General features: G+C 37.1%; 1 protein-coding gene across 2 annotated transcripts in view; it reads right to left on the bottom strand.

Moving 5' to 3' along the window:
• Positions 1-765: 765 nt before the first annotated feature.
• The window catches only part of LOC142842509 (amine sulfotransferase-like), a 37,285-nt gene continuing 18,313 nt past the window's right edge, over positions 766-19,737 (bottom strand). The window contains exons 2-7 of one of the 2 annotated variants that reach the window (XM_075959231.1): positions 15,933-16,084; positions 13,214-13,422; positions 6,646-6,772; positions 5,297-5,391; positions 2,818-3,004; positions 766-1,294 (exon numbers count right to left, since the gene is read on the bottom strand). In XM_075959231.1, the coding sequence (XP_075815346.1) occupies positions 1,173-1,294; positions 2,818-3,004; positions 5,297-5,391; positions 6,646-6,772; positions 13,214-13,422; positions 15,933-16,074 (882 nt within the window). In that variant the 5' untranslated portion in view covers positions 16,075-16,084 and the 3' untranslated portion in view covers positions 766-1,172. The remainder of the gene's footprint in view (positions 1,295-2,817; positions 3,005-5,296; positions 5,392-6,645; positions 6,773-13,213; positions 13,423-15,932; positions 16,085-19,737) is intronic. The other variant, XM_075959232.1, reaches the window with a different exon arrangement.

Here is a 19,737-nt window from a genome sequence, read left to right as displayed (position 1 = left end):
AGTGTACTGCACAGGTGACATGTTGTGCACACTCTGCTGTGTGCATGGACTGTAGAACCACTAAGGGCCACACAAGCATCAGGAGTCTGGGCTGTTACCTAGGGTCAAGTTACTGTCCAAGGGTTGAGTCTCTGTTGAGGCCATGTAGATCTGAGTAACCTGTGCTGCCACTCAGGGCCATGGGGTCATCTGGGCCTAGATTGCTATCAGTGGCCATATCAGGGTCCATGATTGCCCTTGTGTTGATGCCCATGATTCCTTTATCCTCCAAAAGCACTGAGGACAGGGCTTCACAGAGTTGGCCCTGCCCCTCACTGACTGTACCAGTCTGGAGAGCAGACCCTGGACCTCCTCAGGGCAGCACAGTAGAACTGTCCCTCCTTGTGCGGGTGTGGGTGAGCAGACCCTGAAGACTGAAAGTGAAAGAGCTAGCCCCATGATGTGCCACATGGTGGTGTGGGCAAGGGAAAGATAACCCCTTGCTACTCACTGATCAACACAGACCCCAGCTGTGACTGGACTATGGATTCAGACATAGTCCTTTGCAGCAGCCTGGGCTCAGGTGTCACCATGAACCTGGTTGGCAGTACAGGTCAGTTAAAATGGCATGGACCCAATAGCAGCATGGCCCTTGAACCCCCGTATGTCTCTAGGTGTGAGCCCAGATCCTCGGCATCCACACTAAAACCAGCATATGTTTAATTTTTGACTTTAATGTCTTTACTACAAACTAAGATCTGTTATATTAATTTTAAAAGGCACAAATGTTTTATATGACACCTCTGTTTATTTCACACAGCACATTTGAACAGTCATATTGATTTTGAAAGCAATTAATTAAAATTAAGTATAAGATTAAATGGATTTTTAGTGTTTATTTGATCCTGAATTAATTAAAGATAAAGAAAATGTGAACTATAGAGGAATCTCTGAAGACTACAAGCCAAGTTTTATGTTTTTTGTTATGCTATTTTTGTGAAATATACCATTGCTAATAGCTAACTTTAAAATCAATGTTATTGCCAGTGATCAAAATATAAGTTAATTATATTGTTCGAGAATTGTGCTTTATAATTCATAGTTAAGTGAGTGGAAGAAATTAATTTTAATATTTAAGTATGGCCTTTGGTTAGTACATTTTTATGTGATTGATTCACATGGTAATTAAAGTTCTACTCCTCATTCATATCCCAAATGAACTTTAAGGGAATGTTTTTCATGTTCCTGTTGAATATTCTGTCAAATCTTTCATTCTGATCCACAGTCAAGTGATGCTTCCAGTCTCCAATGGTTCCTAATGGGAGAAGCACAGGATAGCAGCTACATGAGTAGCAGAATCGGGACGCAGTCCACGCAACTCACTCTACTCCTACAGCTCACACTGCACATCCCTCTCAGGAGAGTTAGCTTGACTATTTCTCCTCTCATCACAGAAGAAACTTCATGAGTAGCAACAAAATAAATAGATATCACTAGCTACTACCACTGAGTTGCCAATTTTTAGAAAAAAAAAACCTTAAAAGTTAAAAATATATATTACAATTTTAAAAAGTACATTTTACTATGTGCCAATCATTATACTAAGAAAACACTGAGACTTCAAACACAGTACATTTCAAACACAGTCTTTTGAGGTATATGCTGTCTGGTTCTTTATTTTTAAACAGAAAAAAAAAATGAGACCCAGAGGATTTTAGCAAATTAAGTCAAGGCTATAAAGAGCTTCAGAGTGGTTACTATTGTGGTTTTACTGAGTAGGAATTTGAAATGATCACTCTGCTAGTTAAAATGAAAACAGCCATTTAGAGTCCTTAGTTGTCTGAGAGGATGATATTATTATTTAATTTGGAACGGATGGTGACCTATCATGTGTAAGACATTTAGGCTTGCTGAGAAATGAGATGTGAGAATTGATGTTAAGTGGCAGAAGAGACAAAATAAAAGAGTTCTTGAAAAATATAAAAACCCAACAATATTTAAATATAAGCTAATACAATAATGATAAGTTAAAAGGGTATCAAGAGGAAAATGTTCATTCTTACTCATATCTCTGGGCATATAATGAGATCATAATAAGTTTATTGCCTATTTACTTTATTGAATTCATGTCAGATAAAGTTATTATGACATAACTCTAATTTTTATGATGTAAAAAACCACATACATCAGGAAGCAGCATTTTAAACTTTGTTTTCAATATAGATAGACAGTAAGTTTACTTGTCCAATATCCTATAAAAATAGTAAATAAATTGTTCTTGTCTAAGCAGTGCATCCCCATGTCTGTAATCCTAGTTTTCAGGGAGCATGTGCAGTAGAGACAGGAGGATTATAAACTTAAGGGAGCTGTGGTTGCTTAGACTACACTAAGAAACACACATTCTCTCTCTCTCTTTGAAACACACACACACACACGCACACACACACAATCCCAACAAAACAAGATAAAAAACCAAAATAAAGCAAAATAAAAAACCAACTCCAACAAAACAATAGCACAATACCAATTAGAGTCTTAACTTCTAACACATCTATTTCCTAGGACAAGACCACTGACATACTTTAAAGATTCATTTGTGTGACCTAAAAAGAAGGAAAGTCATATTTATTTAGTAAATGAAATTGTCAGATTCCTAACTAAAACTACTACAAAGCCTTCAAATTCTCTGTCAATTAAAATGCTTAAAATTTCCAAATGTCATTATGTCCTTATCACCTGGAGAAATACTTTAGAAACATGTATTATTTCTTCAAAGTATTCTAGGAACCACTCAACATTATTATTTTATTTTTGCTATTACAGACTAGTAAATATCACCTTTGCGGAGGAATGTTCCCTCATTATTTCTTGTCCCAATTTCCTTTTTTATAATATCTTCATAATTTGCTCGTGGGTCAGATTTCATGTTCTGAAATGTAGCTTGTCTCACAACAGCATCCACATCTTCTTCACTCAGTTCTTTCTCCAGAAAACTGCAGATTTTAAGCACTGAGCCCCTGAGGTCCTGAAAAAGTCGTGGGTTGAGAAGGTACTGACCTTTTAATGGAGGTGTGAGTTACAGCCCAGTGTGTAACATGAACAGCTAGGATTTACTTTTGGAATGCAAAGATTGTTCAACACATAAAAACATCATAGAAATGGGGTGAAGTAAAACTGAAATTATTATTTATTGTAATTGATACAGAATAAACCGTTAATAAAACACAGCTCTTTTGTGACTGTAGCCTAAGCTGGCCTGGAATTCTGTATGAAGTCTATGCTGCTCTCAAAGTTAGGCATGGTCTTCCATTAGTAGTGTCCCATGGGCTTGGATTAGGCGTTGGAGCTACTAAATCATAATGTGTGTGTATGTGTGTGTGTGTTTGTGTGCGTGTATGCATGTGAGCATGCAACGTGCTTGGTGCATGATGGGAGATTGTGCCACATGAGTGGAGCTCAGAAGACAAATTTAAGGAGTTATTTTTGGCCTTCCACCTTTATGGAGGCTGTGAGGATTGAATTTTGGTTGTCAGGTACACATTGGAAGCCCCTTTATGCGCTTAGCCATGTTGCCAGCCAAGGTACACTTAGGGAGTTTTTACTTTGTGCATTTACTTTTTGCCTTCTTTTTCAATTCATAGGCTCTACAAAAAGGTCAGTCCTTGATTACTCTTGTTTTGGAGTCTGTCACAGAGAAGCCATTCACTTAGTTTTCATTAATCAATATTTCAATAAGTACCAGAATTTGGTGAACTTTAACTATTTTTCTTTGATTTACACAGCATTTTAAGATACTGTTTAATTGAGACCAATCAAAAAATATTCTATAGATTCATAAAAATGGAGAACTTGTCTCATCTGTCAAATAATTGTCTATAGCTGTATTTGTCCACAATTTACAGTAGTTACATGTCTCACTGCTGTTTGCTGGCCTTCAGTAGTGAGCATGGGAAACTTTAGTAAAGTGGGTTATCAAGTCAACTCTAGCCTCCCTGAGAATATAGCCAAAAGAAATGAAGTCACCATTCAAAACCTTACTGTTATCTAGTGTTATTGCTACACATCTTCATCTTCGAAATATGGACTTGGCCTAATGTCCACCAATAGATGAAAGAGTAAAGAATTTATGATATATGTCATATACAATATATTGTCAATAATACAATAAATGTATTATGTATTTATATTATATAATAAAATATATTATTATTCAGAAATTAAAAATGAAATGAAATACTGTCATCTGCAGTAAAATGTATGAAGTTAAGTGTCAGGAGCCATTTCAGGCTTCTCCTTTCTCACTTCTCACAGGGCCTTGAGGTGGAAATCTTGAGGCAGAAAACTTAAAACTAAGACATTGTGTGCTGACCTTGGAGATTCAAGCTTCAGGTGGCACCTCAGAGTGTCTCCATTGTTTGCTGCGTATCACTAACAGCAGGTGTTCTAGCCACTAACCTTGCAACTGCCCCACTTAGCTGCCTAGCTACTGAGCCCCTCTTTTCCTTCCCCCCTTCCCCCTTCCCCAGTTCCTTCTGCCCAAGCTCCTCACTGAGGAGTATTTAAGACATAGAACTTGCTTCAATTAACGGGATACCTTGACAAAAGAATACTTCTTGGTGTCTGTCTCTCTCTGTCTCTCTCTCTCTGTCTCTCTCTCTGTCTCTGTCTGTCTGTCTCTGTCTCTCTGTCTCTGTCTCTGTCTCTGTCTCTCTCTCTCTCTCTTTCTTGTCCATGTCTTTCAGATAGTGCCTCTTCAGACCCTGGAATAACTTAGGACCTGCTGGGAGGGTCAAGTTAAGGATATCAGGTTAAGTTAATAAGCCAGACAATGAGACAAATTTCTTGTGTTCTCTTATATGTTGAACTTTAAAAGTCAACGTTAAAATAGAATTGTTTGTAATAGTGACTGGGGAGGGTCTGAGTTGGAAAAAAAGAATGAAAATGACAGAAGTGTTGCAAAATAAGATCAATGCATATTTTATTAATGGGCAAGAATTTAACATCAAATTCCACTAACAGATGTAATAAACATATGATAATAAGTTTTTTAATTATGGAAGCCATTGGTTCTGTGAAGTTTTGAGGTTGCCTTTAACACAAGTGTTTGTATAAGAAGGGATCACAAAAGATGAGTTTAAATGGAGAAGAGAGTACAGAGAATGTCCAGTGAATGAGGCAGAGGCTGGACATTAGGAATCATCTCCAACAATAAGCCCAAAAAAGAATTAAAGTATGAAGATATCTTGGAGAATGTTCTTTCAATCTAGAGAAGAATAGTTTAAAAAAATCATTTAAAAACATAACTACCTCATCTTACCTTCTTCATATCTTCATAGCTCAGAAACATAATATTGAAGTCATGTCTGTGTTCATACCAGCTTCTTATGTGGTCAAACCAATTGCTTCCTAGCACTGGGAAGAAAAGTAACAAGTGAGAATGCCAAGCTGTGTGTTGCATATCATCTTAATAGTAAGTAAAATTCTGACTCCACATGTGATATGATGTGGGATAATGCTCTTGTACCCTGTAAAGATTTGTCACTTGTATTAGTTTAATAAAATGCTGATTGGCCAGTATCCAGGCAGGAAGTATAGGTGGGGTGAACAGACTAGGAGAATTCTGGGAAGAGGAACTACAGAGAAAGTCATCATTCAGAGGAAGCAAGATGAGAATGCTGCACTGAGAAAAGGTCATGTAGTTAAACATATATAAGAATTATGGGTTAATTTAAGTTGTAAGAGCTAGTTAATAATAAGCCTGAGCTAATAGGCCAAACAGATTATATATAATTAATATGTCTCTTTGTTTCTTTGGGACTGAGTGACTGCATGACCAGGTGGGACAGAAGCTTCTGTCTACACTGATGAGCCTTTGGCTTTAATTAATCCACCTATATAGTAGAATGAACAATTCCACAGCTGCAGTAAAAAGCCATACACAGGCTCATGCAAAGCACAACGACCTTCACCGTTTGTTCTGCCAGAATGGATTATTCTACTTTTGCCACTAGTTGGAAAGAATTGATAGAATATCTGTAAACTACAATATTTCCTACATGACATGTTTTTGTAATCCTGACAATCTTCAAATGGTGCAAAAAGATAAACCAGTTGATAGTTTGTAGAGTTGACCTACAATTTTCACTAGAGATAAGTTCTTTGTGTTTTTTTTGTTTTTGTCTGCTATTGTTTTTTTTTGTTGTTGTTCTGGTATTTTTTGTTGTTCTTTTTTGTTCTTTTATTATTATTATTATTAAAAATTTCTACCTTCTCCCATTCCTCTCTCCTCCCTCTCCCTCCCTCTCCAGTCCAAAGAGCAGTCAGTGTTCCTTGACTTGTGCGAAGTCCAAGGTTCTCCCCCCTCCATCCAGATCTAGGAAGGTGAGCATCAAAACAGACTATGCTCCCACAAAGCCAGTATACACAGTAGAATCAAAACCCAGTGCCATTGTCCTTGGCTTCTAAGTCAGTCCTCACTGTCAGCCACATTCAGAGAGTCTGGTTTGATCACATGCTCCATCAGTCCCAGTTTAACTGGCCTTGGTTGTTCTTTTAAAAAATGCCTGGCTCCATTTCTTTAAGTTATGTTCTATACGTCTGAGAATTTGGCTTTCTGGTACTTTTTGTGTAATTCATTTGAGTCTGGATTGATTAATTAATACTTACCTCTTCCATCTAGAAATGCTTGCATAAATGTTTCTATAGTATCTGAGGCTTCAAATACAATGACCAAATTTGAATAATGAAAGTAGGAGGTCAAAACATCTTTAGGATTTCTGTAGATATAAAGAATCTGTAGACAAAATTATAAAATTATTTCTTTATGCTAATCTTGGTTATGCTTATAAGTTTTTAAATAAAATTTTATAATATTTAATTATGACAATAAGCATAATTATTTCTTCTAATCTCTGATCTGTTCAAAGTCAAATGGCTATTATTTATATTTTGGTGTTACAGAGAGTAATGTAATAAACAACCTTTCTCTATGGCATTTCATGTTTTAGAATGTCACTCAAAAAGAGGTCAAGATCATGATGGGTGCACCCACTGAAACAATCTACCTGAATTAATGGGAACTTACCAACTTTGGCTGGACATGGAAGGAACAAGCATAGGTCCAAGCTAGTCCCTCTTAACGAGGTTGACAGTTGTATGGCTGGGGCAGTCTGAGGGGCCAGTGGCAGTGGCATCAGGATTTTTCCATACTGCTTGTACTAGCTTTTTGGGAAACTATTCACTTTGGATGGATACCTTGCTCAATCTAGATATAGTAGGGAGGGCCTTTGAACTTCTCCAAAGCATTGTGCCTTGTCCTTTCTGAGGAGTGGTTGGAGAGTGGGGAGTTGGTAAGTGGAGTGAATGAGAGGAAGGGAGGGAATGGGAACTTGTATTTGTGTGTATAATGAAAAAAAGATAGCTTGTTTTCTATCTTAAAAAAATAAATATTAAGTTAAATATAAAAGAATGTAGCTCAAATCTTAAAAAGCAGTATTATTTGTAATGTTCATAAATACTGAACATTAATTTGCCTCATATGATCAAAATATATTGTATAATATTTTAAATATAAATTAATTACCCATGAGTGTCAATAGATGGGCATTATGTGATATTAGAAAATTAAGGTAGCAGAGGAAATAAATCTGAAAACAAAATCTAATAATCATATTGATACACCTAGTAATCTACTTATAATCTTCAAAGAACAATGAGTTTTTCCTTCATATCTTTCAGAAAAATAAGGTAAACATGAACTATGTGCATAAGTAGTATAAAAACTCACATAGAAATCATAATTAGTGGGCATCTGTCTACAACATTAGCACCTGGGTGTCTATGGCAGGAGGAGGAGCTCATGCCAGCTTTAGTTACACAAAGTACTCTTTTAAGAAAAAAAAAGGATGGGGCTGCAGAGATAGCTCAGAGTTATAATATTTAAAAAGTTAAGTTCTTTCAAATACTTAATCTGACTGATATTCCTAACATTTTGCAAACATGGCCCAGAAATATCACAATAACACATAACTACTATGGTACTCGTCAAAGAGCTAAAGTGGCTGCTACTCTTGCCAAGAGAAGCCTGAAGTGTCTTAGTAAGCATACAAAATACGATCTAAATCAGTCAAAAACATTTTGAGGCTCATGAATCATTTTTCTACTTTGCCCTGACCCCAAATGTCAACCCTTTATGACTATTTCCTTCTTCCTGCTGTGGGACAATAATTTACACCCTGTCAATTGTGTTTTAATAAAACGCTGTTTGGCCAGTAGCCAGGCAAAATGTATAGGCAGAACAACCAGGCAGGAAGTAGAGATAGGGCACCAAGAACAAGAGAATTCTGGGAAGAGGAAAGCTGGGTCCACAGTTGTGATCCAGCCACAGAAGAAGTAAGGTGTGATTACCTCGCTGAATAAGGTACCACGTATTATCTATGTGGCTAGCATAGATAAAAATAGTGGGTAATATAAGTTATAAGAGTTAATAATAAGTATGAGCTAATGGGCCAATCAATTTATAACTAAAAAAAAAGAAATTAAAGTAAGGGAGGAAGGAAAAGAATAAGAAAGAAAAACCAGAATCCAAAGAACATAACTCTAGGCTTAAAGCAAGAAAAAAATTTCAAAAATGTGAATTTATTTAAAAGAAAAATAGGGCAGGCTCCACCGACCCCATGTGCATCAGCAGGAACAGGTATCTTATATCTTGCCTGGAAAGCCCTGTTCTCTAGGCCCTAAACCCAGCACCTCCCCCACCCACAGAACCCCCAGCAATCAGGCAGAAGCTCTCTCTCCCATCAACCATCTCCTGCCCCAGGACCCACTGGCCCCATCTACACATGAAGGGACAGCAACTCCTGGAGCCACAGGCTCAAACTGCACCCAGAGGAAGAAGCCCTAACTGCACCTGGATGAAGAGCAACCATGGGAGCTACAGAACCCACTTGTACCAATTAGAGGAAAAGATGGGTAGATAGTAGTATATACAACAAAGTAAAGAGCAACATGACATCACCAGAAATGAGTGGTTCTACAGCAACAAAATATGAATATTCCAACACAGATGAAGGAGAAGAAAATGACCTTAAATATAACTTTATGAAAATAAAGGAGGCCCTTAAAGAGGAACTTCAAAGTTCCCTTAAAAAATGGAGGAAAAAGCAAACGAAAAACTGGGAGAAATCAATAAATCCTTTAAAGAAAATCAAGAATACCATGAAAAAGCAATCAAACAAAGGAAGGAAATAGTTCAAGACTTGAAAAATAAAAAAAAAGGCAATAAACAAAATACAAACTGAGGGAATTCTGGATGTGGAAAATTGGGGCTAAATGAGCAGGAACTACAGATGCAAAAATAACCAACAGAATGAAGGAGATGGAAGAGAGAATCACCGGGGTTGAAGATACAATAGATGAAATTGCTTCATTACTCAAAAAAGGGTAAATACAACAAATTCTTAGCATAAAACTTCCATGAAATCTACGACACTGTGAAATGACCAAACCTAAAAATAATAGGGATGGAAGAAGAAGAATACCAGCTCAAAGCATAGAAAGTATTCAACAAAATCATAGAAAAATTTCCCACCCCAAAGAAGGAAATGCCTATGAAGGTACAAGAAGCATACAAAACATCAATTACATTAGATCCCTCAAAAAGTCCCCTTGTCACATTTTAATCAAAACACTAAATATACAGAATAAAGAAAGAATACTAAGAGCTGCAAAAAATAAGGCCAAGTAACATAAAACAGCAAACCTGTCAGAATTACACCAGACTTTTGTCTTTTTCTTTTTTAAATATTTTTATTCAAAAATTTACACTTCCTCCCCTCCTCCAATTCCCCTCCCCCTCCACCACTCTTTCTCTTCCTTCCCCCTCCCTCCTTAAGAGAAATCAGGGTACCCTGCACTGTGGGAAGTCCAAGGCCCTCCCCCACTCCATCCAGGCCTAGGAAGGTGTGCATCTAAATAGATCAGGGTCCCAAAAGCCAGTGCATGCAGTAGAAACAGGTCCTAGTGCCATTATCGATGGCTTCTCAGTCTGCGCCCATTGGCAGCCACAATCAGAGAGTCCAAACAAGATCGCTGGGCAAAAGTTACACCAGACTTTTCAATGGAAATTTTGAAAGCAAGGAGGTCCTAGGCAGATGTTCTCAAGACACTAAGAGACCACAGATGCGAGCCCAACTACTATACCCAGCAAAGTTCTCAATTACGACAGACAGAGAAAATAAGATATTCAACAACAAAACCAGAGTTAAACAATACCTATCCGCAAATCCAGCCCTACAAAAAGTACTAGAAGAAAAACTCCAACCAAAGTACTAGAAGAAAAACTCCACAAAAAACACAGGTAACAGGTAACCTATACCAGCAAACCCCAAAAGGAAGCACACAAACACTACCACCACCACCAAAACCAAATATAACAGCAATTAAAAATCACTAGTCATTAATATCTCTTAATATCAGTGGTCTCAATTTACTTATGAAAAGATGCAGGCTATCAAAATGGATACAAAAACAGGACCCATCCATCTGTTGCATACAAGAAACACATCTCAACCTTGAATACACAGATTACTTCAGAGTAAATGTTGGGAAAGGATTTTCCAAGCACATGGACTGAAGAAACACTCAGGTATAACTATGCTAATATAGAATAAATAAATTTCAAAACAAAATTAATCAAAAGAGATGGAGAAGGACATTTCATATTCGTCACAGGGAAAATCCATCAAGATTAAGTCTCAATTATGAACATCTTTGCCCCAATACAAGGACACCCTCATTTGTAAAGGAAACATTACTCCAGCTTAAATCACACATCAAACCACACACAATAATAGTGGGAAACTTCAACACTCCAGTTTCACCACTGCACAGGTCTTCCAGACAGACACTTAACAGAGAAATAAGGGAACTAACAGATGTCATAACTCAACTGGACTTAACTGACAGCTATAGAACATTCCACCCAAACATAAAAGAATATATCTTCTTTTCAGCACCTCATGGAGCCTTCTCTAAAATTCACCACATACTCTGTTACATAGCAAACTCAGCAGATACAAAAAAAAAAAATGGAATAACCCCCTGTACTTTATCAGCTCACCATGACTTACGGTTGGAATTCAACCAAAATGGTAATTGTAGAAAGTGTACAATTACATGGAAATTGAACAATCCTCAAATGAACCATCAAAGGGTCCAGGAAGAAATAATGTAGGAAATTAAAGACTTCCCAGAATTCAACAAAAATGAAAGCACAACATACCCAAACTTAAGTGACAATATGACAACAGTACTAAGAGAAAAGTTTGACTATCTTTGGAAATCAGTATGGTAGTTTCTTAGAAAGTTTGGAATCAATTTACTTCAACACCTGGTAATACTACTCTTGGCCATATATCCAAAGGATGCACAATCATACCACAAGGACATTTGCTCAACTATGTTCATAGAAACATTATTCATAAGAGCTGGAACCTGGAAACAACTTAGATGCCCATCAATTGAAGAATGGCTAAAGAAAATGTGGTACATTCTCACAATGGAATATTACTCAGTGTTAAAAAAAAATAATGACATCTTGAAATTTGCAGGCAAATGGATGGAACTAGATAAAAATCATCCTTAGTGAGGTGTCCTGGGTCCAGAAACACAGATATGGTATGTAGTAACTCTTAAGTGGATATTAGATGTGATCAAAGGATAACCAAGCTACAATCCACAATTCCAGAGAAACTAGGTAAAAGGGGGAACCCTAAGAAAGACACACACGGAGGGATCCAGGAAGGAAAATATTAAGATCCCTTGGGTAAACTTGTAGGAGGGTAGAAGGGAGGAGGTGAGGTATAGGAACATGAGGGATCAACAAGAGTGAGTTAGGAGAGAACAATGAGGAAGATACCTTGGCAGAGGATGTTATGGAGAAACCTGGTACTAGGGAAATTGTCAGGAATCCAAGAGGATGACCCCAGCTAAGACTCCTAGTAATAGTGGAGAGGGTGTCTGAAAGGGCCTTCCCTTTTATTCAGATTAATGACTACCCTAATTGTCATCATAGAACCTATATCCAGTAACTGATGGGAGCAGATGCAGTGACCCACAGTCAAGCACTCAGATGAGCTTCTGGAGTTCATTTGAAGAGAGGGAGGATGGATCAAAATAACAAGGGGAGTAAGGAGCATGATTGGGAAGCCCAGAGAGACAGCTGGCTTGAGCCAGTGGGAGCTCAGAGACTATGGACTGACAGGTGAGGAACCTACACGGGACTGAACTAGACCCTCTAAATGTGGGTGACAATTATGTGGTTTGATATGAGGTAGGGGACCCTGGCATTCACACTAGGACCCATCCCAGGTGCATAAACCTGCTTTTTGGAGTCCATTCCCTACAGTGGGATATTTTACTCAGCCTTGATATTAGGGGTAGGGGCTTGCTCCTGCCTCAAGTTAGTATTCCAGACTTTGTTGATTTCTGAAAAAAGGCCTTACTCCCTCTGAGGAATGGATGGAAAATGGGAAGGGGCGCTGGGGGAGACAGGGAAAGAGAAGAGGGGGAACTGGTGATGGTATAATAAGATGAAAAGTAATTTTTAATAAAAAATATGAAAATAACAACAAAAAGAAAAACAGTTTTATAAAACTAAAATTAAGAATGCTGCTGATAAAAACACACATGAGAAAACAATGAGGATGAGCTAAAATAGATTCATATCTAGAGGTAACAGAAAACAAACCAACAAGAAGAATGTAATAACATATTAGACTAATGATAGAACCTTTTTACATAATCAAAAATAATGATGGCCAATAAACATCAAACATGGTTACTTCCATTATAAGGATGAAGATGCAAATTAACATACATTGGAGACAACTTTTTCTAGCTGCCATGTTGAGAAACATCTAAAAGTCTGATATGTCATGTTACTGAAGAAACACTAAGAATTCATCTATTGAACATTTCTGCAAGAAATGACAAATACACTTTTTTCAGAATTACTCCATCACCTCCAAATGTGGAGAACTCTGGTCACTGTGGCTCTGCAGCTCTATTCATGGGTGCGGGTTCTAGGGAAACTGCTGGGAGAGTACCAGGAGACACCCTCAAGAATGTTCATAGCAGCTGCATCACAGTGGCAAAACATTAGAATAGCCTAATTATTCAGTATTTAGAGAAGGCATTTCATGGATACAGTAAGTCACTAAGCTCTATGACATACTTTGACTTTTTTGTTCTTGAAAACTTTTGGTACTAAATAATACGGGAGGTGGGTAGAAAAGATACGAGGTGATGGCATTTTGGCAAAGTCCACATTAGGATGTTTGTACTCAAAGAAGGGTGCTCTTTCTATTGTTTGGATGTTTTCAGTGTTGTTCCTGTGGCCCTCAAAATAAATCAGGCTGAGGATCTGCTGTGTCCAGACAGTACCTGTAAGAACAAATAACAATCATGTTTTCAATCTTGAAGAAGGTTTTAATAATGAATACCAACAGTAATGTCATCCATTTTACAAATAATTTGGAGCTCTCTTTCCCTTTAGCAACCTAGGCATGCTTGGATGTGCTCCTTTTTCATGCCCCTTTGTCTGCGTTGAACACTCAAATCAGTAAGGCTGAATTCTACAACTCTGTTCCTTTCTCACTTACAAATATGTGCTGATTGGTAGTGATAATCCAAATGATTCTCATAGTGTCTGTGTGTTCTATGCTTCATGTCAAGGCCTTTCGTTAATATTTAACTGCTATTGACATATAACATTTGCAGACATTAACCTGTAAAGTGCAGTATTACTACATGTGGATACATATGGTGTGGCCAGATCACACCAGGGATAGCAGCACTTCTGTCTTGCTGACAGTTTTTTCCTGTTTGGAACCTTCTACTTTATTTCTTAATTTTCATAAGATATATAGCAGGATACTGAATGCTACTTTATTGCTGTTCATGGGCAATTCTGACTCATTTCTGAAATTACTTTATTATTTACTTATGTTTTAGAACGGTGAGGAAACTAATAGAATTAAATATTTCCAGTTTCAATTTCTTATCTTGCTTTGTACCTCAAATACTGCCATATTCCCAGTGACTGATCATAATACACACGTAGAAAGAGGAAACCAAAGATTTCAGTGTTATTGATATTTGGTCTCTGAACTATTAAAGTCATACAGTGGAAGTATTTTGGAAATACATGCAAAATTCCAATTCTATTCCCTTTAAGAATGGACCCAGATTTCCCCCCCCCCCAAAAAAAAAGAATGGACTCCATGTGATCAAATCCCGTCATGCTAAAATTTAGCTTTAATTATTAATGGTACTCCAGATAATTCATTAGTGGCAGTGTAGATTTGATTAACTCTTAATTATTAATGACTATTTCAGATAATTCATTGGTGACAGTGTAGATTAGATTAACTCTTAATTATTAATGGCTATTCAGGATAATTTGCTGGTAGTTGTATATATTGGATCAACCAGTCACTATTTCCAGTGAGGAGTGATGGTGCACCATATGAAGCAGATCCTGAAATTTTGAAAGAGCTGATCATGCCAAGACATCCCCAACTCCAGGGCTTCTGACAGTGAATAGGTCAGTATCCTGTGTGGCACAATATCAACACTTATAGCCCATTACATTCTTTCTGAGGACCTCCAGAAGCACCCAGCATCTCTTCAGTAGCTGAGTTATTTAGTTATTATCTACAGTGAACCAGTGACTGACTCACGGTCTCCTTCAAGTTCTGTACCACATTAAACATCACAAAGACAGAAAGCAAAGTACGATTTAATATGAACAAAAATATTTTTGCAAAGCATCTTTATTTACTGAAATGGTCAAATACAAACATATAATCTTGGTGTTATTGTACAAGGACAATTGGGGTGGGGTGGGGATGTGAATCTTAACACCTATAGCTTTACTATTTAGTCTGTGTTAACCACTGCAAAAACTTACACCAAGACGTGTAAGTTTCACCTTCTGCTGAGGTAGAAGGAACTTTAGTTCATCTTCATGTCCAACAGAAAACAGGAGTCAAACGGAAGTGCTTGTGCTTTCTTGTCCTGATTAGCTTCGCAAACCTCAAGGCTTCCAGGCTTCCAGGATGTCTCACTGTTTTAATTTTTTTTTTTGAAAATTTTAAGTACATTACAGCTGTCTTGGAAATCTTGTCAACAAAATTGCATGTGTTGGAAATTTAATCATTGTCTGAGATTAAAGTCTCTACATAATAAAGCACGTATCTTTTAGAGAAAAGATTATTGATTATCTCAGATTTGTTCAATAGGGTAAGGAATGTTACCATCCTTTACCAATAGGCTTTTGTTAGTTCCATATTTGATTCCTACCCCCCAGCATTTTTCCACAATAAATTATAATTTATGTATGGCAGGTGTTCTTAACCTTAGACACTTGAGTTTTATTTGTGTTTTTATCATACATTGTTCTAAATTTTAGGTTGCTGTGATTACAGATACTGTTGTCTGATGGGATTTAGGATATTGATGGAGACAAATCATTGGATATGTATGAGGGGTTATCTATATTAGGTTCATCAAGTTGTACTGCAGATGTAAGTTGACAAGGTAGCTTCAGCTGCCATTGTGGCTTCTCCAACATGACGATGTATTCTGTTGCAACAGTGAGAAAAGTCACTGATATTGTTGAAATGACAGTGTGTGGAAAGGAGAGTATTTACGCACTTATTATCAAACCAAAATACTGAGTGTTGGTGACACACATTTTTAATTCAGGCAATTGGGAGGCAGAAGCAGATGGGTCTCTACAAGTTCGAGGTTAGCCTGGTCTACAATCACTAGTTTCAGGAAAGGCTCCAAAGAGACAGAGAAACCCTATCTCAAATAAACTAAGCAAAATAAAGAAACAAACAAGAAACAAAACAAAAACGAATGCCATTTGGCCTATTTGTGCCACTCACCAGATTTTGGATATGTGACTATGAAGACATCATCATCTCTAATTTCCTGATCGTCCATGTTTTCCACTATGTTCATGCTAACGAAAGATCTTTGAAAGTTATAGCCTCTGACATTAAATAAATATTCACTTTGATTGTCCATAGCGATTTACCTAGAAGAAAAATTACAAAGTTTTCTTCACTATCATAGTATTTTCCAATAGTGAGCAATGCTTCTTGAGTGCTATACATGTACCAAGTACCACTGAAATGTCCCTCACGTATTAATACTTACTACAATAATCAATTACATATGCTAGATTACTAAAATTTAAAAAAATCTTATGTAGCTACATTTTATTATCACTCTATAAAATATGAAGAAACAAACATAGTAGGAAGTTAGAAAGAATTTTCTGTAATTCCAGATGAGAAAGGTGATCTTAATTCTAAACATTCAGATGAGGAAATTAGGGTACAGAGAATACAACCAAGTTATTCAAGGTTGTCCATTAGGTCAAATTACAAAGAAGAAAACAAACAATTGGGTCAGAACATGTTTGTAACTCAAAAGTTTCTTTGTATAATATGTTTTTATTCCTTATAGAGAAGCCATATTATAAAGGCCCTTATTTCTACATTGTATGGCAGACATAATTCTGAGCGACCTTCACGGTACAATTTGTACCTGATCACCTAGCCTATTGAGACAACTTGATACCATCCTAAACAAAGAGTTAGGATATGCTAATGTTGCTGTGCTCCTTCTATTGTAATTAGGTGGTTGCCCAGGGAAGTGGTGTTAATTCAGTCTAATTGAGAGAGCAGCCATAATTCCATATGTGAGCTAACTCATTCTCTCCTTCTACCCAGGAAACAGAATGCTAATGAACTTCTCCCTTACTTTATCTTTTGATATGAAAGCCGTTTTGATAATAAAAGTGGGTGATCTTAGGATTTAAATGAACCCTAAGACTCCCTGCAAATATTGCCCTGTGAACTGTGCCTCAATTATTCCCATGCCTCAACTCTGGTTCAAGAAATATTATATGTTGTGGCTGAACCCTGAAATAGGGGCTTTCTATGTGGAGCTGATCAGTTAACATTATCCTGGTTCTCTTCTTGTCCTTAGGCTTACTCTCCTATCAGGACATAGTCTGACCTAATGCCCCATAAGACCACATTCAAAACATCTTCCAGGAAGTTCTGTAGTTTGGATTCTTTCTGAGCCTAAATCTCTCGGGTGGAACAGGATGTCATTAATTGTCTTTCCCTGGAAGACAGCAGCTATGACCATTCCCAGATGCTAGATGAGTACTTATTAAATCCCTGGCTTTTAAAAATGCCAGCTTAGAATGCAAAAAGGTACTTGGGCCTTAAAAGTTTAGATCATCACCTATGAATGAATAAATCCTGCATACAATGAACATTGAGACATTGGGCTATAATAATGAATCTTGGGAAGGAGAAGCAATTTCCTAGAGAATGAGGAAACATCAAAAGGTCAAATGTTTTAATTGTGGTAGAATAGTGCATCTGTGAAGGGATTGTAGACAAGAAATTCCTAGGAGTAATATCTCCTCTGGGAATGTCAAGAATAGGAGGACTCAGCCTTCAGGTATATGTAGAAGGTATGGCAAAGGCTGACATTGGACCAGTGACTATAGATCAACAAAAGACAGAGAAGGCAACCCAAATCCATTGGGAAACTTCTTGAGGGTCCTCTTGCAGGCGCCCAAGTCAAAAGTGGCCCAGTCATTCCCAGTCACTGTAGAGTACATATCTCACAAGGAAAATTAAAAAAATTCAGAGAATTCTGTAAAAGACCATACTGTTCTAGATTATGACATAAACAGGGAAGATAAGTCAAAAATTCCAATAGGAAAGAGGAAATGTATATTCTGGCAGACTTCTATAAATGATCAAAGACCAAAGCTAAGAGTGTGTACAAATGGCATTGTAATTTTTGGTTTGATAGACACAGGTGTGAATGTGAGTATCATTATTCCAGAATCTTGGCATACAAATTGGCCTCTTCAAGAGGCAGATGTTCAATTACTAGGAATTAGAACCATATCACAAGTTAAACAAAGCACAAGATGTGTTGACCTCATTGGGCCAGAACATCAAAGAAGGAAGCTGAAGCCATATGGGGCTAATATTGCAGTATGTTTATGGGGTCGTGATCTGCTGCAGCAATGGAATATCCAGATTAACATTCCAAATTGGCTTCTTCAAGAGGCAGATGTTCAATTACGAGGAATTGGAATCATATCTCAAACAAATCAAGAGATGGATTGATTATATTGGGCCAGAAGGTCAAAGTGGGAAGCCACATGTTGCTAATATTGCAATAAATTTATGGGTAATGACCTGCTTCAGTAATGGAATACACAGATTAACATCCTTGCAGCTCCAGGAACTCATGCTTCTGGGAAGGATATTATAAGGTGCTATACACAAAGGTCACCAGTCATTCAGGCTGTACAAGAACATAAAGCAACTAGCAAACCTTTAGAGGTAACAGCAGCCCTACCTTTAAAATGGTGAACTGAGATACCAATATGGGTTAAGCAGTGGCCTCTAGCTGAAGATAAATGGCAGGCTTTGAAACAGCTGGTACAAGAGCAAGTAGATGCTCACCATATTGAAGAATCCACCAGCCCTTAGATTTCTCCTTTATTTGTTGTGAAAAAACAAATCTGGTAAATGGAGAATGGTGACAGATCTAAGAGCTGTCAATAAGAAAATTGAACCTATGGGCCCTCTACAATCTGTAATTCCTCTGTCTTCTCTATTATCAAAATGATGGCCTCTAGGTTATAAAAGAGGTTTGCAGAAAATTAGGGCACAAAAGGCACAAATTTGGAGAGACTCGTTGCTGACTCTTAATGACCTCCAAAGATTGTTAGGAGACATTTCCAGCATACAGCTGGCTGTTGGGACAAAACCTGGTCTAATAATTCATTTAAAGAAAACCTTAGATGGTGATAAAGACTTGAATAGTCACAGAGAATTCACAGCTGAAGCAGAAAATGAATTGAAAATTGTTGAAGAGAAATTATAGGAGGCACATGTAGATATGGTGAATGCAACTCTTAATTGTATACTAGTCATATTGCCTTCCATAATTTCTCCTACAGGAAATTTAATGCAGAGGGATGATATCATAGAATGGATCTTTTTACCACATACATCCAGTAAAAAAATTAAAAGTTATGTGGAAAAAGTCTCTGAATTAACAATAAAAGGTAAATTGAGACTTTATCAATTTGAAAATAAGACCCAGCAGAGATTATAGTGCCTTTCATTACTGATGAAATAAAAAGTATGGGAAGGCAATGAACCATGGGAAAGAGCTTGTGCTATTTTTTTTGAGAGAAATTAATAGCAATTATCCCCAAAGCGATAGACTTAAACTTATAAAGAGAACTTCTTGGATCCTTCCCCGAATTGTAGATGATGCTCCAATAACTGGAGCCTGTACATTTTATACTGATGTAAACAAATCAGGGAAGGCAGGATACAAATCAGAAGAATTAAATAAGGTATAATAAAGCCCTTAAAATTCTGTCCAGAAGGAAGAATTATATGATATTCTCATGGTGCTAAGAAATTTTAAAGAACCTCTTAATATAGTTACTGATTCACAATGTGCATAACGAGTTATCTTGCATACTGAAACTGCTGAATTTTCACAAGACGATTGCATAATTGACTTCATTATTTATCGAGGTGTAAGACATGATCAGGAATAGGCTTTGTCTTACGTACATATCACACATCTGATCCCATATGGGTCTGCCAGATTTTCTAGCACAAGGTA

The sequence above is a fragment of the Microtus pennsylvanicus genome, chromosome 1, assembly GCF_037038515.1.
Source record: "Microtus pennsylvanicus isolate mMicPen1 chromosome 1, mMicPen1.hap1, whole genome shotgun sequence".
In the NCBI taxonomy this organism is placed as follows: domain Eukaryota; kingdom Metazoa; phylum Chordata; class Mammalia; order Rodentia; family Cricetidae; genus Microtus; species Microtus pennsylvanicus.
The sequence above is the reverse complement of the archived record's forward strand: the minus strand, read 5'-3'. Positions and strand labels throughout refer to the sequence as shown.